The sequence below is a fragment of the Anas platyrhynchos genome, chromosome 18 (genome assembly GCF_047663525.1).
Source record: "Anas platyrhynchos isolate ZD024472 breed Pekin duck chromosome 18, IASCAAS_PekinDuck_T2T, whole genome shotgun sequence".
In the NCBI taxonomy this organism is placed as follows: domain Eukaryota; kingdom Metazoa; phylum Chordata; class Aves; order Anseriformes; family Anatidae; genus Anas; species Anas platyrhynchos.
Window position 1 is genome coordinate 8,346,118 of NC_092604.1, and position 23,191 is coordinate 8,369,308.

Sequence of the window (23,191 nt, forward strand, 5' to 3'; positions counted from 1 at the left end):
ATTTGCACCCCTGAAGATGCTCAGTTTGCCAGCCTGACGACAGCCGAATAGCCAAACATTGATTTTTTTTTGGGGGGGGGTTGTTTGCTTGACTGATTGCCCCACTGATGCAACCTCACCAAGGAGGGCAGCAAAGGGGTGAGAGCCTGGTATGTAGAGAAACATACACAAAGCCTCTGCTCTTGGTTCTTCCCAAGGAAAACTGGAGCCGGGCAGGGGTGGGGATGGGGACAGGACAAATTCCCAGCTCTGCCTGGCCTCATCCTGCCCAGGCTCTCGAGCATGGAGCCCAGCCTTGTTGGGGCACCGCCAGCCTGTGGGTATGGGAACATGGGGATTCAGGCTTTTACCCTGCAGAAAAAATGCTCTGTGGAAGAGGAAGCAATCCTACAGCCTGGATCTAGCCCTGCTTTGGGCAGGAGGGTGGCTGGGTGGCCACGAGCACAGCAAAGCAGGGCTGGGGACACAGCGCGCGCCCCGCGGCATCGCCAGCCACGGCTCGGTGAAGCGGATCGGAAAGCACACCTACCTTAAACTGCCTTGCCAGGTGCTGCTTGTGGCTTTCTTCCACTTGCTTGAATTTGGATTCCAGTCCCCTCATCTGGTTTTCCATCTTCTCCACGTACTGTAGGTCTCTCTGAGTCCGCCTGTCCAACACCTCTATCGACTGGGACATGTTTTGCACCTGTCAGGCGAGAAGGGACTTGTCACGCACGAGGCACACATTCAGCAGCAGGGCAGCACTGCTCGCGGCCGAATGCAGATGCTGACATTTTCCCCGAGTCAACAAAGCTAAAGGGCAATCAGCAGACGCATTATTTACTGGCTAATCAACAGCATCTCCTCGTATTATGACCCCACGCTCCAAACCAGAGCAAAGTGGTTTCGGAAATGTTTATTCTGCCGTGCTGCAGAGAATAACTCAGCGATCCCGTGTGCAAATGAGGGCTGTAGCCACGTACGAGATGCATTAGTGGTAACGGCATTTTTCGGTCTGGAACAGCACCCGGTGCCTGGTGCAGCACAAGGAGAGCCTATTAGCTTAACAGGAGCACATCTGACCCCGAGAACCACCTCTGCCGAGATGCACGTTATCGTTTCTTTGTGTGCATAAGTGACGCTGATTGCCTAAGTGCAAACTTTCCTCCCAGCTAGTAAAACTTGGTACCCAAACAGTCCTACGGTTTAAGCAGCATCTGCCACAAGGAATCCAGCTGTGGATTTGGGGGTGCCCCGGAGCTGAGGAATAACGGGTGCATCCCTGCCCTGCGGGTGGGTGCTGTGCCGGGCGCTTTCTTGCATCCTCCCGTGTGCCCATCTGGCCCTGCTGAAGGAATGATGCAAGGTTTGGCCAGGCTCCTTGTGAGAAAAAAGCTGCTTATGGCAGAGGTGTAAGGAACAGGGGAAATGATAGCCTAAATGTCCTGATTTGGAAGGCTGGCTGTCCCCTCACTTACTGAGAGATTTGCTTCTCAGTTTTCAGGCTATGAGAGAGCAAATGAAGCTCTGACATAGGCAAGTACCTAAGCACATATTTAGCATTAAGCAATGGGTAAAATTAAAGGTCTTTGCTTCGGGAATGGTTGTGTTTGTACCATGTTTGGTACATTCTGGGGCTCAGCCCCCACCCGGTGCCACCACCACTGCCAAGGTACCCATGGAAATGCCCCGGCCCTGCCAGCATTAATGGGGATAATGCCCATGTTTAAAATGAATCAGGCATCCATGCATGGTGCCGCATGGTGCCTAGCATCAAAGGCCTCCTGGTTCAAGCCTCTTCCTCTGTGGGGATCTGAGCAAAACACAAATATGAGCCAAAACGATCGCTGTGAGATGCTTCCCAGAGCCCTCCAACTCCGCGCCAACTCTGTCCCTCATGGGGCAAAATGCAGAAAGCTGAGATGGGGAAAGAAGGGTGTAAGGGCAGTGTTTCCTCCAGCAGCCCACACGGTGCTGCTGCGACTTACCTTAGAGGCTGGGACACCCGCGTGCATCGAGCAGCCTGCCTGCTGAAAGCAGCGCAGGTCAAATGCCAACTTTTGTGTCTGCGTCTCCAAAGTGATCAAAACGCCCATTGCTCATGCACGCCGACAAGAAAACTATTACAGGGAACCATTAAAAATGTATGGGCAACTGGTATTTCAAAGGCCAGGGGCGAGGAAACGTTTTGTACAACCAGTGCAACTGCCCTGGGGCTCTAATAATCGTCCTCAGCAGAGGTGAAGGTATTTGTCAGGCTGAGACCCTCCACAGGACTGGGAGGTGCCCCTTGGAGAGAGAAGAAAGGCCTCAGACAAGCCTGACTGGTCTGCAATCCCTCCTGTTGGATATCCTTATCCCATTAATCCAGTCTATCCTCCTTTGGGTCAAGCTGTATCTACGTAGCAGAATTGTTTCAACGGCTTGGAATAGGAACGACTTGTTGGGATCATACAAAATCGATCTCATTTAGCCCACTAATGCCCAGCCCCAACTTTAGGCCAAGCAATCAGACGAGCAGAGATCATAACCCAGCCCTGCAGGTGCTGAGCAGGGGGCTCCTGGCGCTGCTCTCGGCTCGTGTAGAGGCAGAACAGACCGTGCTGGGAAATGAATCAGAGCAGCTCGCGCAGGCTCCTGCTCTGAATCACCTCTGGAGGAGCCTGCCTCTCCCCTGACTGCAGAGGAAATTAGCCTCCTCGCAGGGCTCTCAACTCAGACGTCTAAAATTAGCCGCCGTGCTATTTTAGGGATGTGTCTTACAAGTTCAGGCTCTCACTATTTGTTGCCTGTATTGTTTTCAACCAGGCAGGATTCTGGCCAGACTGGTAAAAACTCCATCTCCGTCATTCCTAATCTCTGACAGTAATGCATGCTTCATCATCTGGAGATCTACTTGTTTTCCTTCATTAGCATATTAAGCCCTTGATCCAGCAAAGTACTTTGGCACATGATTAGATTTCAATGAGCCTGCTCATAGCTTAAACTTAAGCGTGTACATAAGTGCTCTAATGAACTGAGACCTGAGGATATTGTCTCAGATTCCCTCTGCTTTATCCATTAGCTACTACCCTCAAATAGCAGCTAAAATGCTTTTTGCCCCCACTGGCTGAGCACGCACTCTCGACGTGAAACCTCATTTTCCATCAAGCTGATGAGAGAGGTATACCTGTGGTTGTCTTGGGGAAAAGAGCCCACTTCAGCGTATAAAACAGAAAACTGATACAGGCAAAACTTCCAGTTCTGTTCTTGTCATGAAGTCAGGATGACTTCTTTGTCATCTTGAAACATAGACCGGTCCTGATGAGCTCAGGAAGGGCAGTTCAGAGCCCATTTTGGGGGTCTGAGGTAGGATGAATGAGCTTGGGGTAGCTGGACAAACTGATGGAGTGATAGCTTGAGACATCTTGAGGGAGATTGTTGTGATCTATGGGAAAAATTGGCAGAGAGAGGGACTCAGCCAAGGGATCACTACAAGAGAAGTCCATTTTATAAGGATTGTGGAAGGCTGAGCAGATCATTGTCCTCTCTAAATACACCTCCGAGTGAGTATCAAAGGAACAAGAAGAACTGTTTAAGCTGGAACTCAGTGCTGGCAAAGAATAAGCCTTGGCAGGAAACGAGAAGTGGTTTAACTGTCAGAGGAGGAAGTCCTCCCAGATAACAGGGCCAAAAAAAAAAAAAAAATCCATTTGAAGATAAAACATAATCTGTTCGTGAACAGGATTTCGGTGACAGCTGGGTTTGGACGCAGCCCAGGATCTGGCCTCAGCACCTGACGCAGGGAAGGCAGGAAGGGCTCCGCGCACGGCAGCCAAGGATGAGCTCAGGCACCTCGGTGTCCGAAGGCGGCCTGAACAGCCTGTGTGGCGGCGAGCAGACCTCGCTCATCACCTTAGCTCACTCGCACCTGCTGCTCCTCACACTGATGGGGTGCCCAGGAATCACCTGCAAGCAGCACGCCCCGTGTGCCGAGGGGAGCTGGGGTCTCGGCGGCTGGGGACCTCAAACTGCCTTCAGCCCCTGATGCCCCTGTGCGGAGATTTTCACTGAGGATGCTGTAACTGCCTTGTGTACACACACACACACACACACACACACACAGGCAGCCTTCTTCTGGCTCACGAAAGCAATGCCTTATTATTTCTGGAGGTGAGTGCCAGGTTTCCTGCTTTGAAAATCCAAACAGAATTACCTCGCTGACACATTATGCTTCTTCATCTGCTGGCAGAGAGAAATCCAGAGGTGAGAGTTTTCCCATCACAAAACTAGAGGTAAAACGTCAGATTGGGGGAAGAAGCATCCAGGTCTGAAATCCTTCCTGGGGAGCTGGGAGCTCTCCGCTGCAGTTGCGTTTCCCTAAAGGGATTTTCGTTTCAGCCTTGATCGAGATCAGATGTCTGGCACCAAGAGCCCACTCTTTATTTTGGGGGTTTGATATGGGTTAGCGTAGGAGTCAGATGCAGACAGATCCGCAGGCAGGTAGCACATCCCCAGAGCGCACGCCTTCACGCACCGCTCCCCCCTCGCTTTATCCACTCGCAGCCGGAGAGCTGCCCAAGGCAAAAAATCCCCGAGCATTTCCACCCCCCGCAGTGCACCTGCTGGCATCCCAGGGCTGCTGTGCCCTGCTCGCCTGCCCATTAGCAGAGGGCGTTGGGTCAAACCCTACTTGTTTTCTGCATGTGAGCAGTTCTGGGAACGCGAGCGGGCTCTGACTGCCACAGCAGCTGCTAGCACAGTGCCTGCTGCCTCTCAGACAAATGTGCTGCCGGACCAATTGCCGGTGTTGCTTAGAAAAATAAAGGCTTGAGTGCGATTATTTTTAGAAGCCTATGACATACCGAAGAGCTGTTTAAGGGCTAAGTGTTTTCTGTCTGAGTTTATTGTCCTTATCACGTAGGAGAATCAGTTAAGTGTAGGTTTAATGCTGTTATGAGTTCCTAATACATCAGCTTCCCGAGAGCATCAGGGTGGAAGTTATTTTGTCATGCACAACACACGCCAACGTAGCATTAGGGCACAAAGGATAATTACACATCCAGCACACGAGTCCACTTATATTTTAAAGAGAAGAGGACCATTTCGCATGAAACGGCATTTCTTCAATGAAATCTATTATCTGGAAAATTTCTTGTTATCAGGAGCATTTCCCTAATGAGATTCTTTGATCTCTTCGGACAGCAGACTATTAAAAACTAATCAAGTGGATGTCAACATTAGAAAGAAAACCACTAACTGTCATTTCTGTAATATTTGATGCTGACAGCTCGTAGTGTTCTAGTCGACCTTTTTTTTTTTTTAATATCAGCTCGGCTAAGAGTGCACGGGCTTTGGTTTTTTAATTCTCTCTCCTCTCATCTTGTTGAGACTCATCCTTTCAAACACCTTGTGATAACGTAATGGAAAAAAAAAAAAAAGCAAGTTACACCCTTTTATAAAAAAAAAAAAGAAAACAACTGATGTGATTCAATATCGTTGCTTTGATCTCAGCAGTTTTAACCTGACTTCGGGCCATGGTCCCTTTTCCTCTGTTCCTCAGAAATATTTAGACATTCGTCCTCCTGGCTGATTATTCCCCACTGCACACCTGGGGACAGCGGCAGCACGGGAGGGCTGGCCCAAGGGGGCTGTCCTTTCTGGAAACGAAGGCTCAGCCCAACTCTCTCGTGTTTTTACCCCCTGTGCCATGTCAAACCAAACCACCTTGCCCAGAACGGGTCAGCCGTTACCTTTTCTAATAGTTGTCTCAGCTGCTTTGTCCTGGCATCACGCGAGCACATCGTCTGTTGAGGTGCCACCACTGTGCATATACAACGTCCCTCGCTATCCTGGGCAGAGCTGTAGACCTGCCAGCTTTCCTCTGGGTTGGTAGGCAACACCTAATTAACACAGGGAAAGATGGGTTAAGTCGAGGAAGGGAGGGGTGGGGGAGATGAACGAGGAAGAGGAGGGAGGAAGCAGCACGGACTGAAAGATACTGGGGTTGTGCAGCAAGCGGAGGGAGCTCCTCCGAGGGCCCAGCCAGCAGAATTCACTTGTAATGCAAAAATATGGATTGGGGACAAATAAAGGAAGGGTCTGAAAGGGAGAGCAAGAGCTGAAGCAGACAGGGCAATGCAAGGGGGAAGCAGGGACAGGGGGAAAGGCGTGCTGCAGAGGGGGTGGGCAGCGTGCTGTAAGGCACCGAGCGCAGCGGGTGCCGAGCCGGTGGGAAATCCGCTGCCCGGCTGTCATTACAGAGCACTCATCTTCTCCTTGACACCGGGAGAAGGATGTGCCCGAGCTAACAGGGGGCGTACGGTGTCCTGGCTGAGCGCTGAGCAGTGATCAATGAGCATCCGCAGAGCTCTCCTGGAGCCGGCGACAGGAAAATCAGCTCTTCTGAGGAAGCAGATACCGGGAGTTACGTTTCCCCCGTCCTCTGCCAGGTTCACCAGGACAGCCACTTCTCTCCAAACAATCTGTGGGTCCCAGGCAGGGAAACCCTGGTGCTGTGCCCCACAAAGCACGCCCGCAGCGAAAGGATGCAGGATCGGTGCCTCCGTCAGAGCTTCCAGGACGCAGCGCAGAAAGGGAGCCCAGCCCCAAACACAGCACATGCCCCAGCCCCCCCCGTGCCCCTTGTGCTCTCCAAAGCTCTCTGATCTTAATTTCCCTTTGATCTCGCAGCACTTTGCAAAATACATTATTTAATCACAATTCAGCCTTCGCTCACTTTGAAGGCGCCACTGTTTTGCCAACCGAAAGGGAAATGTTCTTTCTACAATTTTAATACATTACAAATAACCTTGCAAATACCCATGTGGACAGACACGCACTGAGAGGCAGCTAGCAGACAGACAAACAATTTGATTCTCTAGCAAAAGCAACCAGAAATAATAACAATAAATAAAAAAAAAAAGGTCTCATCATCCCTGGTAACACGGAAAAAAAAAAACTAGCTTCATTCACAACCAGCAGAGCCACTACATTAAATACTCATCCTGGAACAGCAGAGCTGAAATACGTTAGCTCTTTTCTAAGGCACGAGCATGCAGCCTGGAGGCGAAAGATTCCCATTTTTTCCTGCTCCGGGAAGACAAGACAGAGGGGTTGTTTTCCTCAGCCATTTCCAAAGTGGCAAGAGCAGCCACCATAGCAGCCCTCCAGCACAGCAGGGACGGGAGGCATCAGGCACGACCGAAATACACCGCAACTCCTCCGCTGCATTTTCCATCCCATTAACGACTATTGATTAAAGGCAGGGAAGCAAACGAGACCCTGCGGGACTCGCACCTGCTGTCCCGAGCCGCTTCGCCAGGCGACGGCAAAGCAGCGCCGAGGGAAACTTTGCAATCCCCTGGCTGGAGGCAGGGCAAAGCCCCCCCCCCCCCAGTTTGCCCAGTGCTGGGGATGGATGAACCCCAGAGCAAAACTGGGGGCGCCTACTGCACCGCCACCCCACTCCCCCATCTCCTGCCAGCCCCCGCGACCCCAAACCGACCTGACCGTGCCTGCACAGCACGGGGGGGGGCGCTGGCAAAGCACCCCCCTGGGTGATGCCCCCATCACCCGAGGGGCAGCAGCGCTGCCTCCCCCCGGGGGCGCTGCTCTTTGCAGCGAGGGGGCTCCCGCTGGGTCTGCCGTGGGGGGGGGGGTGGTGGCAAGGACAAACCCAGACAGCCCGGGGGGGGGGTCCCGGGGCGGGATTTAGCCCAGGAGAGATTTTGGCGACCCGGGGGGCACCCGGGTGGGGAGGGACCGGGCGGCCAGGAAGGAGCGGGGCGGGAACCGGGGCGCAGCCGCCCCTGGAGGCAGGGATGCTCCGGGCAGACCCCGACCCCCCCGGCCCCCCGCACTTACTCCCGTGCTGCGATCCAAGGTGCCGCCCGAGGCCGCCGTGAGTTTGGTGGTGTTGAGCCCCACGAGGGAGGGCAGCGTCTGCGACATCCAGTTGGTGATCATGGCCATGGTGCTGAGGACCACTCCAATCTTGAGTAAAGGCACAGACATGTCTGCGGGGGGGGGCGCCGCGCACCCTTCATTCTGCACCGGCGCCGGGCTCCATGCCGCTGGGGACGGGCTGCGCCAGCCGCCCGACCACCGCCACCGCCTCTCGCCGCCTGCCCATCGTCCAAAACCTCGCCACGGCCCTGCCCGGGGCTACCGAGGATGCTGAAGGTGGCTGGAAGCGGTGCTGGAAGCGGTGCCGGTGCCGGAGCCGGTCCCGGAGCGGGGCTGCCTCCCTGCGCCCGCCGCCACCGGGCGCGCCCCAGCCGGAGCGGAGCGGCTGCAGGAGGAGGGACGGGACCGGGAGGGAGGGGCAGGGTGGGTGGAGGGGAGGGGAAGGGAGGGGAGGGGGGGGGGGAGAGCCCAGCCAGCCGGAGAGGCTGCGGAGGGCGGGTGGGAGGCAGAGGGGAGAGAGGGAGAGGGAGGGGAGAAGGGATTTGGGGAGGGGAGAAAGGGTTTGGGGAGGGGAAGGGGGAGCGGGGATTTGGGGGAGGGCGAGAGATTTGCTTTTGGGAAGGGGAGAGGAAAAGGTTTAGGGAGGGGGGAAAGAACAGGGGAGAAGGAGGATGGATTTGGGGAGCGGGGAAAAGGAGTTGGGGAGAGGAGGAAAGATTTGGGGAGAAAGGGGAAAATTGGGGGGGGGAAGGGGAAAGAGCCGGGGAGCCGGTACGATGTGGTGGTGGGGAAAAGGAGCTGGGGAGAGAGGAAAAGACCTGGGGGGGGGGAGAAGGCGGGAGGAAAAGAGCCCGGGGGGGGTCGCGGGCGGGTGCCGGGGCCGGGGGGCGGCTCCCCGCTGCGGCGCGGCGCTGCGGTGCCCCCTGCCGGCTGCCGGGGGGGGGGGGGGCGCGGGGAGTGCGGGGCCATGGTGCGGGAATGGGGGGCTGGAGGGCGCACAGCCCCCCCGGGGACCCTATGGAAGACCCCCCTTGCCCGAGAGGCTGCTTCTCCGGGGGACAAAAGGGAGCTGCTGGCCACCGGGGGGAGCCAGGAGCAGCCCTCTGGAGCCGTGCCCCCCCTGTGAATACTCAGGTGCAGGGGGCTCCCTGACAAACCACGAGGTGTGGGACCCAGGGGAGGCACCTGGTGGTCGCCAGGCCTGCAGCCCCCCCCCAGGTTTTGAAGAAACCTGGTTGCTGTGCCTGGGGTGGCCAGGAGGCAAACCCCGATGAGGAACCCCATGGGCTGTTAGACTGAGCAGGGTGGTGGCTTTGCCCCATGCAGCTCCTCTGGACCGAGACAGCACTCATTTGTGACCCCCCCAAAGGGGTTTGCAGAACTGTCCCGGTGGCTTCAGAGCCAAAAGTCCCCAGGCAGCAGAGAGCTGAGGTACCCTGCACACCCACCCTAAGCAAACCTTAACCACTCAGGGAAAAGTGAATTGTGGAGTTGATCCCCTGGCCCTCTCCAGAGGATAAAAGTGATGCCCCTTGCTCCACCGGCACAGCACCGGCCTCAGCACAGTGAAGCAGCCACCACGGCCCTGCTCCAGGACCCCCAGCCTGGCTGGGCCCCGTAGGGGTCTGATCCGACGAGGTCCAAATCTGCCTCCTCTGGCACCGTTCCCCACATGGCACAGCTCCTGGGGGTGTCACAGCTGTGAGAGCACTGAGGGGCACCCCAAAGCTGTGACCCCCCAGGATTTCCTTGCCGTACAGCGCCCAGACTGGTGTGCACAGCAAATCCCAAATGGGGAAGCAAGAAACTGTCCTAAAATGCATTCACTGCAGAGCTGGTGTGTCCTAAAGGCACCTTGCCCCTGGCCGGGGACCTTGCCCTTAGCTTGGGATTGCCCCAGTGCCCCCCAGCACTGCTGCTCTGGGCAGAGAGACCAGGGATGGATGACAGCAGAGTGGAGCTGTTTCTGCAGCGAGCGCGAGGGAGTTTCAGGGAAGCACTGAGTGTACATTCAGCAAGTCCACCAGGTGGAGAAAAAGAGATGAGTTTGAGCGTGAGCGCGGATGCCAGGTCGGATCCTGCCCCTCCGGCAGCGCAGCAGCAGAATTGGATGCTGTTAGCTGGGCGGCACTGCCCGGTGCATGTCAGGGCTGCAGCATCTGGGATGCAATTCCCTTTCCTCGCTGTCCAGCACCCTCAATCCTGGCACCCCTGCCCTTTTCCCCACTGTTCAGGACAGACCAGCGCTAACCCTGGTAAGGCAGCCTGCCGACAGGTCCATCTGCTGTGCTGAAATCAGTGAGAAAACCACTCCTGCCCTCCAGGTCAGAAATTGTCCTGCTCAGGGCTCCTGAATTAGCTAAACTACTTCGATCCCATGAAATAGGCTTCACCCAGACCCGTGTCTTCCTCAGGTTTTGGGGCATCCCTTCCATGGCAAAACTGCTGTCAGCTTGTGCAGGGTTGTGCCTGTGAAGGGGGTCAACACCAAGGAGGTGTTTCAGGCTCTGCATGATCAGGTTCTTTAGGCAAAAGCCTTGCATGACTTCGATATTTTAGAAAAAAATCGCAGCTCCTGTTCTGCCTCAGTTCGGCCTGTGCTGCTCTGAGCAGGTGCTCGTGCTGTGCTCAGACCCTGGTGGCTGATCTCATACCGTGTAAAACACCGGAGTGCTACGCTTAAATCCTCCCAATGTTCATTTTGAAGCTGAGTTTGTAGGTAAAGTTTGTCCCACGTATTTGTCTACTCCACACACATACAAAGGACTTAGACCTACGGACCCATTATTAATTAAATCAGTATTCACTGAAGGAAAAAACACCCCTGTGCCCTGCTGGGGATTCCACTAGAACTGAAGAAACATTCGTCTCCACCACACACACCTGATTTCATTCACGTGCCCTTCAGATGCAATGATTAAAGCTTCTGCAGGTGGGGACAGCAGGGCTCAGAGCCACTGGCCCCTGCCACGCAAGGAGGGGCCCCCCAGGACCCCCGTGCAATTCCCCAGCCCACCCCCAGCAACCAGCAGTGCTGCTCCGGCCACTTGGCGCAGAGCCCTCTGTGCTCAGGGGGAGGCTGCGTGTGCGGAAAGGTGGCAGAAATCAGTCTGAATTTGCTGCTTTTGCTTCCAGTATTGGTGAAATAGCCAAGAGAAGCAGGGTCCTGGGAGTCTTTGCTGCTAACATAAGGGGCATTAAGGGAGGGACAGCATGAGGCCCACAAGAGGTCCCCAGAAGTGCCTCCCTTCTCCTTTCTCAGCGATGAAAGGTTTTCGGAGGTGAGAGGTGGTGCTGGCCGCTGGGCTCGGAGATGCTGCTGGTCATCCCAGGCTGTGCTAGCTCGTGGGCAGCAGGAAAATGACTTGGGTCACCTCCGTGCCCAAAGCAAATGACCTGCAGATGTGGAAAGCGCTTTCCTGTCCCCATGGCTTCCCCAGTTTTAAAAGCCTAGCACGAGAATAAAACCAAAGAAAGCAAAGGCAACAAAAAACAGTGAGGGCACGGACCTGCTGTAGGAGCCCAGCATTCACTGATGGGCCAGTTTGCCAAGCTGGTGGAGCTCACCTTTCTCCTGATCGCTTTGCTTTGTAGCACCCAGGGCATTGCCTTGAAAAAAAAGCTCCTGATGTTCCTGAGTTCTCCCCGTGCCCTCCCTCCCTGCAAGACCCGTGCGCTGGTGCCCCGAGGAGAGGAGGGCTGCTGGCAGCAGCGAGCAACCAGCAGGAGAGGACGAAGAGTTGGGGAACAAAAGCTGCTACTCACACGCATGTTTTCTGAGCAGGGACAGAGAGAGAAAAGCAAATAAGGGAGTCTTCCCAAAGAGCTGCCTGGTGGAAAATTCCACCACTTGGTTTGTTTTCCTGGGGCAACGCAAAACGGGAGCGGGTGCTGCAAGGAGACCCACGAGGGTCAGTGTCCGCAGAAACCCCACGCGTGTGCACGTGTGTGCGTGTGTGTGTGTGTGCACACGGCGGTCATTGTCTCCCTCTCCTGGCTGGTTCCGAGAAGAGGTGCCGAAGTCTCCACCACCACCAAGCTTCAGTGGAGCTGGTGCCCGCAGACCCCCAAGCAGAGCGCCCCGCAGATGGCATGGGGAGCGAAGGGGGCTCCCTTCAAATGCATACGCTGAATTTTGGCAGCCTCAGCTCTTGCTGTTGCTCCCAGCTGGCTCAGCTCAGCTGGCACCCGGCATCCACAGCAGGGACTGGTCCCTCTGTGCTGGTTGCCCGCAGCACCCAGGGCAGGGCCCAGCACCTTTCCCAGTGCCCAGCAGCTTTCTGGAGCTGTGTTACCTCAGGGATTCTGCTTTGGCGCTTGGGTTAAGGGTCTTTTCTTCAGAACTCGTTTCTGTAGATGCTGGACAGGCTGAGAACCCACCTCTGGTGGTCTTTGCTGACCCCTTGCATCCCTCCCGGCAGCTTCTTGTTCCTATTCCTGCCCCACCTCCGGCTGCTGCAGCTCCTGCAAAGCCACGGGGACTGTGTGCAGGTGGGAGAGCAGCAGGGGGGGGGGACCCACCCCCCACCCTCTACCTGCCATCACACGCAGATGGGGAGAGCATCCTGCGAGCCAGGGCGAGGTGCTGAGCTCCCTGGCACCTGCAGCAGAAAGCCCTGGGGATGCTGAGCAGCTCTGCAGGGCCTTTGGGCTGAGGTTAAGGAGCTGTCAGGGCTCCGAGCCCACCCCAGCATCACACGAGGCATCACTGTGCCCCCCTGCTCTCTGCCTGGCACTCGGGGGCTAAGGGGACAAGGACGATGCTCCCCTTCCCTCACATTCCCCATCACCTGTGCTTGTGGCAGGGGGTATCCAAAACCCCTCTGCACTGGTATATGGGCACCGAAGAGCTCCAGGTCCACATTTCCTTGCCCTTTTGGCTGTTTTTCCTCACTTTTGGCTGTTTTTGTCACTCATCCCAGCTTGCCCCAGCCCTGGAGCTGGATGCTGCCACCTCAGCACTGCACCAGCACAGAGCTGACTGTTCTCTTCCCATCATGGGCAGGTTTTGGATGGACAGACGGGGAAAGCAAAGAAAGAGAACAGCACTTAAAGACCCCAAAGTGCTCTGGAAACAGTGTCCTCAGTGCCCCAGGTGGCAGCCAGCTCCCAGTGCTGCACCTTGCCCCTAGAGCAGCCACATTTGGGGTCAGGCAACCCAACGTGCTCCAGAGAGTCCCTGCAGGAGCTGGGACACCTTCTGCACACAAAACACTCAGCGATATTTCCCTTTGGTTGTCCCACGGCGAGTAGAAACGCTCTTCTGCAGGAAGAAGACGCTTTTTGTGTTACCCTGCAACCGAATAATCCCCTTTGCAGGTCTTCACTTCGCTAAATCTGTGTTTAGCTAAAGCTGCTCTTGACATTAAACCCGTGCTCTAACAGAGTGCCAACACACGGCAGAGCCTCTGGGCGAGAGCTGAGCCCATTAAAGTCGGCACAGGTTTCAGCGGGCTCCCGTTACTCCAATGTTTTGGTTAGGAAGGATGATTTTTTTTTGGCGTATCTCCCCGGGTCAGTCGCACGCCTCCAGCCAGAAAGTGCCTGAGCATCGAAAACTTGCTCCGTGCGCTGCTTGCTTGGAAACACAGCATTGTTCTGGGCAGAACAGTCCTAGACCGAGGGCTGGGCCATGCTCTTGTCCTGCTCAGGAGATTTTTTTTTTCCAATTTTGGCTGATTTTGGATGCTGCCTCCTGGCTGGGATGGGAAAAGGGGCTGGAAGCCAGGACGTGGGTCCTGAGAGGGGAGGAAGCTGCACAGGGCCAAAACCCCAGGCAGAGCCATCAGGAGGCAGGGACCGGGGCTCAGCTCTGGGACGGTGGCAGCGAGCGGTGCCTATGGCCCAAATAAAAGGGAGAATCAGGATTTTGAGGCACTCTTTCCTTGTGGTCAGGATTTGCTGCTGCTAAGGCACAGCTTTGGCTCCGTGCCTCAGTTTCCCCAAGTGCCAGCTTCAGGAGGAACAGCAGGACCAAATCAACCTCTCGGGTACCCCTTTCCACCCCAGGTCTCCCAAAGAGCCCAACGGAGACACCTGTGGGCAGCACACACCACAGGGATGCTCCTCGGTGTCCCTGTCCCTGCCCTGCTCCCGTTTGTTTGTGGCTTCCCCAGGGCAGAGCCGAGCCACCACGAATCACTCATAACCCAGGAGTTTGCTGCTGCCACAGCCGGTGCAGCCTACAGCCCGCATCCATCTAATTCACTCGGATCGTAATTAGTTTTGTATTACTTTCCTCAGTGATGCTAATACTGATTACAAGGACTGATAACTTGAGCAATAAATACAACCCGGGGCTGGAAATTACCTTTCTTTTTTTTTTTTTTTTTTTTTTTTTATTGGTTAAAGCCGAAGTTGGCGAAATGAGACACAAATTGGTTTATGAGATGAGGCAGCTGCCTCCTGCTACAGGCTGCAGATTTGCAGCTTAATCCTGCCACTTCCACGTGTGTCTCCCTGCCAGCGGGGGGAAGAGTCCGGCCACCAAAGTGGCCACGGGAAGGTCCCCGTGGGTCCCACGGCTGGGCGGGGGGCACTGGGACACAGCAGCTCCAGGGATGGGACAAGCAGGCACACCCCCAGCCTGGTGGGGCTGGCAGCTTTCCTCCTTCCCCCCCAAACAGCCCTGAGAGACCCAGCGAGCTTCTAGGAAAATCAATGGCAAAATTCTTTTTCCTTTTTGTCTTGCCAAAGCCCTAAATGTTTAATCCCTCCCCGCTCCAGGAACCAAGTTCTTCCCCTGTGGTTTCAGGGATTATTGGGTATGGGAGCGTCAGGGCGCCGGCTGCCCTGTGAAACTTTGAGGAACACAAAGAGCTTTCCCTGGAGGTGTATCCGCAAAGGCAGCCAGAATTAGGAGGGACAAAATGATGGGGTGGACAGACAGAGAGCATCCTGCGCCCCTGCTTTTGCTACAGCTTCCCACACCCCCTATCCTTCTGGCAGCTCTGTCCTGGACGTTACAAGCAATGTGGGGGACAAATCCTTAGAGTGTAGGTTGGCTCTGCTCGCTCACGGCCACCCAGTGAGCTGTCCTGGGCTCTCCTGGAGAAGGGGACCAGGACAGAAAGCCCCCTGCTTTCCCCAGTAAACCCCTGCTTTGGGCAACGGGAAAGAATCCCAGAGCATCCTGCAGGTCTCACTTGTGCTCCCCCCCCCAGCACTGCCCGCTGGGGGCACGCGGGGGCTCCTGCAATGGGTTAGGATGGAGGGGAGCGTGTAGGGGCTGCTCTCCCTTGTTTCCCAAAGGGGGACCTACCACCCACCTCAGGCAGGTCCCAGAGCTGGGGATGCAGCCTGCAGCGAGTGCATCCCCCCTGTGCTCTCAGGACACAGGCATCCTCCCCCCCAGCCAGGTGGATCATCAGAGGATGCTGAAGTACCAACACATTGAGGATAACGCCCTCCCCACCATGAAAAGAGCTTTTTGGGCATCCAGCATGGTGCTGGCTGGAAGGACAGCCACGTGCTTGCCCCCTGCAGCCCCTTTAAACAGCCACCCCCCTCCCTATTTCTTCCCTTCTTGCACGCTGGCCTTCCAGTGCTGCTGCAAGGATGGAAAGCAGCGGCTTCTGCACCATCAGGGAACGCTGCCTGAATCAAAAACCTCTCCCCCCAAGCCTCAGTCCATCCTCCCCCGGCACGGGATCCCTGTAGGGGCAGGCAGAGACTCCACGCACGTGATGGAGATGTGAAGCCGGCCCCGAACTAAACGTGGAAGACACGGAGCTGGGCGGTGCCTGGGCTGAAAGGCGTATTTGGGGATTGCATCTGGCAGCTGTGCGACCGAAATGAGATGCTAGAACTCGGCGAGGGCTCTGCAGTGCCAGGCGAGGCAGCGGGCAGGCTGGTGGGATTGCTCCATGGGGCCTGGCAGGAGGTGGCTACCTGCAGGCACCGAGCCCTGGCCACCCCTGCGAGCCAGGAAAGTGCCCTGGCCAAATCCAGCTGGGCAAAGCCACAACTCCAGCAGGGGCTTCAAGCCAGCAGGGCAGGGCTGGGAGGCAGCCAGCAGTGCTCAGCTCTGCTCTCGGGGGGGTTCAGTCGCCGCTCCCACCCCGCTTTAAAGTTGGGTGAGAAGTTGGCACGCTGCGCTCACGGAAAGGGAAGCAGGAGGAGGAGGAAGTCACCAGGCAGAGAGGCATCCTCAGCATGAGAGGTGGTAACTCAGCATCCGTGCACAAACCACCGGAGCAGAGCAAAGGGGACTGACAAAGCCAAAAGAGGGGTGGCAGCACCCAGAGGGGTGCACCAGAGGAGTCCCCACACCATGGCCGCGCTCCCTGGGGCAGGCGGCGATGCTGGGGGGGGGCAGCAGGGCGAGAGGTGGCCCCCACAGCACCACTTTGCTTCCCCACGCAGCTGGCCATGCCCTGGGCCGGGTGCTGAGCCCCCTTTTTGCTGATTTCTGAGCGATGCTGGGGGATCGGCGGCTGCTTTGTCCGGCGCGACGCATGCGCACTGCCGAGTGCCTCCTCTCGCACACAATGGGCTTCTCTCGGGCACTCACTTCCAGCTCTCCTTCCTTCATCCAGAGCCTGGATGTCTTCCCTCACCCCCAGTGAATTATTTCTCCCCCCCCCCATCCCTTCTCCGGAGGGCTCCATGCAATTAGGGCAGCTCTTACTCGAGCTGTTTCATCCTGGGGGCAGCAGAAATACTCCGAGGGTGCAAAGCCCAAAGGCTTCAGCTACAGAAACTTCAGCACTAGGGCAGCGACAGGAGAGAGCATTGTCAGCAGCAGAAAGGAAGAAATAATCTACATAAAGCATCCAGGATGAGAGCCCAGCTGCTAATTGCTCCTACACTAAGAAGCCTCCATTCCTCCCCTATTTATAGCGTCTTTTTCTTTGCTTCTAGGCAGCACCACAATTAACCCCACAATCTAGAGCATCCTCTTGCAATTACTTTACTTCATTTCCCACTGTCCGTAGGAAATTAAAAAAAAAAAACACAAAACACAACCTCGCTGCCTCCCTCTCCCCAGTGATGCTAAAGAAGTCAAATGGAGTTTTTATTTCCACTTGCCAGTGGCCGTGTGCCTCCCCTCCTGCTCCCTCCTCCCCCCCCCCAGCCCCACTAACTCACTCAGCGCAGGGGCCAGGAAAGTAAAGGCGAGCATTAAAATCCGGTGAGGAAAAAGAGGGGAGGGCTGAGAGGGGGGGCAATAAATAGGATGCTTCTCTGTCCCCCACAAGCCTGTCACAGATGGAAGCGTTAAGGGGTGCTTAAACGTCCCCTAAAACCCGGTAAAGCTGCCCCCACGCCAGCAGCTGCACGGGCAGGGCTCACCACGGGGCACTCCCAGCACATCCCCGTGGGGACACCGCGGGGACATGTGGGGACACGGGACACGCAGCCCCAAACTTCACCAAGCCGCAGGCAGCGAGGGGCCACGGAGCACCCCCCGACCCACAAACACGAGTGGGGCTGCGGGGGGGCACCGAAGGGCCCCGTGTCCCCCAGAGGGGCTGCGGGAGACCCCCCTGCCCCTTCCCCACCCCGTGCAGCCCCTCTCCTCCCCTCCCCAAACCCCTGTGCCAACACCCCCACCCTGTCCCCACCCCACCCCAGCCCCGCTGCAGGTGCACCCAGGGCACGGGCTGCAGCAAAAGGGGGGGGGGGGGACCTGAGGGTGCAATCCCCTACTCGAGGGGGATAAATTCTTTTTATTTGCGCTCTCGAGATTTAGCAGAAAATGGCGATGGGGAGAAAAAGGTGGGGATGGGTTGGGTTGGGGGGGGGGGTTGAGAAGAAGAAGCAAGAGCGAAACCTACTTGAGTGAGTTCTGTGCCCATCAGGATGAGAAAGAAGAGGGTCAGGAGCTTGCTTGCCGGTTGCATGTCTCGCACCCCGCTCTAGGCACCTTGCATGCAGATCGCCTCCGCTCCTCCCGGCGAGCCTCCCTGTGCTGATCGCCGAGCGCCTCGCTGCCTCTCCTCGCTCCCCTTTATTGTACGGGTTGTTTTAATTCAAAATAAAAATTAAAAAATAATAATAATAATAGAGACAAGATGCAATTAAAAAAAAAAGAAAGAAATCGGTGATTTTTTCCAGGCGGCTCTCAGCACCCCCAGGAAGCAATGCAAGAAATCTGCTTAGCAGAGCCTTCACTTTGCATATTTATTGGGATCCCAGGTTCTCTCCTCTGCTCTCTGGCAATTTTTTTTTTTTTTTAATGGCTCCCCTGCTCGAAAGACATTTGCGAGGAGAAATTCACCGGAGCACGAAACGATTATCCCTGCTATTGCCAAAAGTTTGCCGTGAAAAGGGGGAGGGGGGGGGGGGGGTGATGGGGAGAGGACAGGGATTAAAAAAAAAAAAAAAAAAAAAAAAAAAGAAAGGAAAGGAATTGGTAGGGCTGGCTACTGGCAGGGGATGGCTGTGGAACAGGATGTGACATCAACTAAGGCGGGGGAAATTTAACTAAACACGGCAAAGGGAGAGGGGGAACGGGCAGCCGGGGAGCGGCAGGCTCGGGGATGGGGTGGGGGCGTTAACCCCCTCCCCGCCAGCACCCCGGGGCAGAGGGGCTCCTGCAGCCAAAGTCCCAGACCCCCAGGCGAAGCTGTGTGCCCAAATCAAACCCTCCCGGAGGGCTCTGGACACCTCTGGGAGGCTCAGACCCAAGCTCACGGCAGCAGTGGGGTGGCCGCGCTCTCGCTCAGCATCCTCTGCGCCCACCGCCCTGCCAGGGCTCTGCTGGGGGTGCCCTTCCCCTCCCCAAGGTCCCCAGGGGCTGTGCACCCCTCATTTCTCTCTCATGTGCCTTCTGAATGCTTTCCAGCCCACGGTTTTCCCAGGAACCTCAGAAATGCTATTAAGCCTCTTAGGACCTGGCACTGCAGGTGCCGAGCATCACCTCCCTGCCTCAGAGGTGAGAAATGCAGTGCAGAACTTAACAATCATCAAGTGCATTAATAGAAATCGCTTGCTACCGGCCCCCAATTAACAGAGGCCCCACAAGAGGATTTCCTTTCCTTGATTGCAAAGGTTTTTTATTTATTTATTTATTTATTTATTTTTATTCTGCAGCCCCATAGCACTGGTCTCTGCAGGAGGGAGCGATGGGCTCCCCGTGGGGATGAGCTGACACAGGGCATTCCCACGTCCAGGGATCATCAGGGGCAGAAATCAGGGAATTTGCAGCCCCCTGACTCTGGGCTGTGGTCCAGCAGGGACAAACAGCCAAGAAAAAAATGGAGAAAAGCTTCAATGCATTGCCATCAGCAAATGGCCAGGGGAAAGCTGGGCTGTGGGCATGGCTGCTGTGGGTTTCACCAGCACCATGCATCAAGAAAATCAAGAGATTCGTTTAGAAAGAGCTCAGAAAAAGGCACTCCAGAGAGCAGCCGGGGGAAAGCTGGCGTGTCTGGCTATCCAACATAGATCTCTCTTTAATATACTTCCCCCAGCACCTCCCTTTAAGGTCAATGCTTTATAGCCCATAAAAACAGAGGACCTTTAAAGAGCATTAAGCTCGCCTTGACTTTAGCAGGAGGAGCACACAGAGGCCAAAAGCATCAGTTGCTGGACGGGATTTGAACGCATTTTCCCCTGGCACCTTACCTCGGGCATCACCTGCCCCCACTGGGATCCCATCAGGATGCCCTGCCTGGGTCAGCCCTAGCCCAAGGCAGGGGAAGGCTAGAGAATTACTGACAAGTGGTACCAAAAATGCTATGAAATGGCATTTTTCCCAAGAAAGCCACAGCATGCTCCCAAAGTGGCATCTCTTTTTTTTTTTTTTTCCCCCTCTTTTGCTTTTATACACACCCAGCTTCATTGACCTTCATGGTAATAGTCATGGCTTGCAGCTGGGTAAACGACAAAAGCATCAGCTGTGTAATTTGTCTTAATTTATTCCTCTTTTACACTCTTTCATAATCAATGTCAAGAACCTAGTTGTAGAACTTAGGCTCTGGGCTCCCAAGGGTGAGGCCCTGCAGAGCCACCCTCCAGCCCTGTCCCTCAGAGCTCCCCTCCCAGGACGAAAATCACAGAAACCAGGAGAAATGAAAGGAAAAAAGGGGCCCGGTGTGACACAGCCCAGGAGCCTGGGAACAACCCAGATCCTTTGATTCCTGCGGTGCCTTAACCAGACTTTGAAAAATACCTCCAGAAAGTTGGAAAAGGTTCAGAGCCGTGAACGTTTCGGGGTGTGGAGAACCTGCCCGTGGCGCCAGACTAAAGCAGCTCCAGCTCTCCCACCAGCTAAAGGCAGTGCTGCGAGGAGGCAGCCCGGGGGGAGCTTTCTGTACATGAAGGCTCTTTTATCTGATAAAAAAAAAAAAAAAAAAAAAAAAAAGAAAGAAAAAGGTGAAGCTGGAGTCCACAGTGTGGACTGGAAGTCGGAAAAATTCTGGTTAGAATTAGGCCCTGTTTTTCCCTCGGGGGAGGATAATCAGAGTGTGAAACCACCCGGCTGGAGGCACGGTGCCTCCGCTGCTCGGCACAGTTAACTCGGAGCCAGAAACCCTTCCCAAAGAGGCATCCCGGCCCCTCCAGAATTACAGTGCAGTCAAGGAAACTGCTGTGCAATGCAGGAGAGCAGATTACAATGCTTCTGGATCGATAAGGCACAATTTTGGCCAGTGCTCTGCTCCCTGGAGCCTGCTGCCCCCCTGCCCTGGGTGCTGGCATGGTGTGGGCAGGGGGTGGCCGTGGTCCTGGGCTCTGCAGGAGGGCTGAGCTGGCAGCAACATCTGGAGGGGACAAACACACATTTCCCTCTTCCAGTCTTGACTTGAGGCTGCTAAAACTGCTCCGGTGTCCCACCGAGCTCCTGCCTGCCCCTGGGGGCTGGGTTTGGGCTGCTTCGGTCCCTTCACAGGTGTAACAGAGCCACGTCCGTGGCTTTCTCTGCAGAGGGCTCTTCATTCCCGTGGCCTACTTCTCTCTGCCCTTTGCTGGGATCTGGATCTAAAGCACAGAACTTTCTATTTTCTCCTGAAAGAGCGGCGGTGTCCCTTGCTGTGAGCTTTCCTGGTCCTGCCATCTCCTCTCGCCCGCTGTTATGGCTCTCTTTAAAACCTCTCGTGCAGCCAAGTGCCTCTCGCTTGCTAGGATCCGGCTTTTCCTCCCCGCTGGGATGAAGGCTATTCCAGGTGGGGTGAAAATAGCTTCTGCGATGCTTTGTTACCTACAGAAAGGCACATTTCAGACATTTTTTTTCAAAAGACCTAATTTCGCACTCATTTGTCACATCCCTTGTATATGCTCACTGAAGGCACCTCCCCATCTTTTTTTTTGGGCCCTTTCCCTTGAAATATTGGTGTCAGGAGTGCCAGGGGGAACATTTAGTGCAGGTGTGGCTGTCAAAATGCTCCTTGAGGACAAGCCAGCTGCTTGCTGCTCCCTGAAAGGGCCTTTCCTGCAGAAAGCCACAGGGAAATTAATATTTTCCATTGTAGTAGTAATGGCTCTAAGGGAGATGGCATGACTTGGACGGGCACCGGGGAGGGCCAGCTGCCCTTTCTCCCTGCAAATAAAGCAGGCAGGAGAGGCTGTGCTACCTGGTGATAAATACCCTCACTGAGCCATGCAATCAAACTACACTCGACAACAGCTCCAAACGACACAAAACCCAAGGAGACTGCTCCACGGACACATTTAGGTAGGTACATTTGTAAAACATTCCCGTCTCCTCCCCTGCTCACCACTTGCACCCTCGGGGAGTCTGGATTTATCTTGTCCCTTCCCAAGGCTCTGGCTCGGCTGACGTTGTGTTGGTGGTCTACAAGGGCTGCCAGTGATAAAATTGACTTCCAAAAGAGACCCAAAGTATCGATCCCTTTGTCAGAAAGCTGCCAGGGGATAGAGGAGAGATGCCTGGCATGAGCATCACTGTCATGGGGCTTCAGCGCGTGTGACGGGCGGACTCGCTGCAAGGACCCCTCGGGGAGCACTCAGTCAGCAGGCAGCGAGGGCTCTGTAGCGTCTGATACTCGAGGAGCAGGCAATCTATCCTCAGAGGAAATCATGCACGTGTGATCCTCCTGAACAGCCCATTTCATGCAGACAAACTCAATGATGAACGCGGGATGTTTTCTTCTGGCAGCTGGGATGCCACCGTGACTGCCTGCGTGATGGATTTCTCCTCCTCTTCCCTTAGGAGTTGCCTTGGGATCCCAGCTACAGAGTCTGGGGGGGAATTTCTCTGGTGGTGTTTTTTAGTGATATCAATAAAAAAGAAGCAAAAGCTGTTGTTTCTTGGAAAATCGGCCCTCTCTTGTAGGGGATGTCCTACAAGATAACTGTCCTTATTAGGACAGTACAGGTGGAGATGCTGGATGAAGCTGTTCCAGGCTGCGCATCCAGCCTGCCTGTGGCCACCTGCTGCCCTGTTCCTTCTTTTTACAAAGTGGAACCATCTGGGGGAAAATAACCCCCTTTTGCTGCAACTTTATACAGCATGTAGTCCAAAGTGACTCCGGGCCATGACAAGACCGTACTGTGGTCCAAGCAGTAAACTTAAATTAAGGCATTTCCTCCTGCTCCATCACTGCCTTCTGTGGTTTCCCTGGTGAGGGTGCTGGCTCAGCCGGGCTCCCTTTTTGTGGAGAGAGGCACCAGGAAAGATGGATGTGCTCCTTTAAGGCAGGGCTCCATGTACCTCGGGCAGAGCATCACCATAACGTGATGCGGCAGTTGCTAAGGTAACAGCACCAACATATTTTTTCATGAATAGCAAAGCAAATTGTCATGGAACAGTAAAACCCACATACATTGCCAGGATATACGTTCCGTTGCCCCAGGGTTACAAGTATTTACAGGCTGTTTATTCTTTTTTTTCCCCATCTTGAAAAATGATCCTACATGTGCCCATGTGCTACTGATGTCCAGAAACATCTTGCCTGCCCCTGTCCTTGTGTGCTCACAACAGAGGCACCAAACTGATGCTGTGCATTCGGTTCGGTCAATGCATGGGAGGAGAATTCATCTGGGTCTTCCAAACCCCTCCTAGGTGTGAGTTTGCTCTTTGCTTCGCTCCTTGGCTGAACACATGCTCAAAAAGCGGCCCCGTAGTGCCTCCTGATTGTCCCCGGGAGGTTTTGCATTCAGACCCCAGGTGCAGAGCTGAGAGACCCCGATGAGCAGCAGCCGTGCCCATTCCCAGCTCTTGGACGAGGACAGCTCTGAAAGGAGACCTGGCAAAAGCAGTTGTTGAGCTCAGAGCCGTGATAACACCCCCAGGTCCCACATAGGCTCAGTCAGAAGGACCACGAGCAGGAACAGGGCTCCTGCCTCCCCCTGTTGATGTGAGGCTTCAGCAAAAGCCTTCCTGCATGCCCCACAGCCGCAGCCTGCTCACAGCACAGCT

The 23,191-nt window shown here is 55.3% G+C and overlaps 1 protein-coding gene across 2 annotated transcripts in view; it reads right to left on the minus strand.

The window, feature by feature from the left end:
* Positions 1-18,143, minus strand: part of OLFM1 (olfactomedin 1) — a 30,451-nt gene extending 12,308 nt beyond the window's left edge. Inside the window, exons 1-3 of one of the 2 annotated variants that reach the window (XM_027470816.3) lie at positions 17,646-18,143; positions 5,712-5,861; positions 530-685 (exon numbers count right to left, since the gene is read on the minus strand). In XM_027470816.3, coding sequence (XP_027326617.1) covers positions 530-685; positions 5,712-5,861; positions 17,646-17,711 — 372 coding nt within the window. In that variant the 5' untranslated portion in view covers positions 17,712-18,143. Of the gene's footprint in view, positions 1-529; positions 686-5,711; positions 5,862-7,824; positions 8,284-17,645 lie in introns of those variants that run through there. The other variant, XM_027470815.3, reaches the window with a different exon arrangement.
* Positions 18,144-23,191: the final 5,048 nt, after the last annotated feature.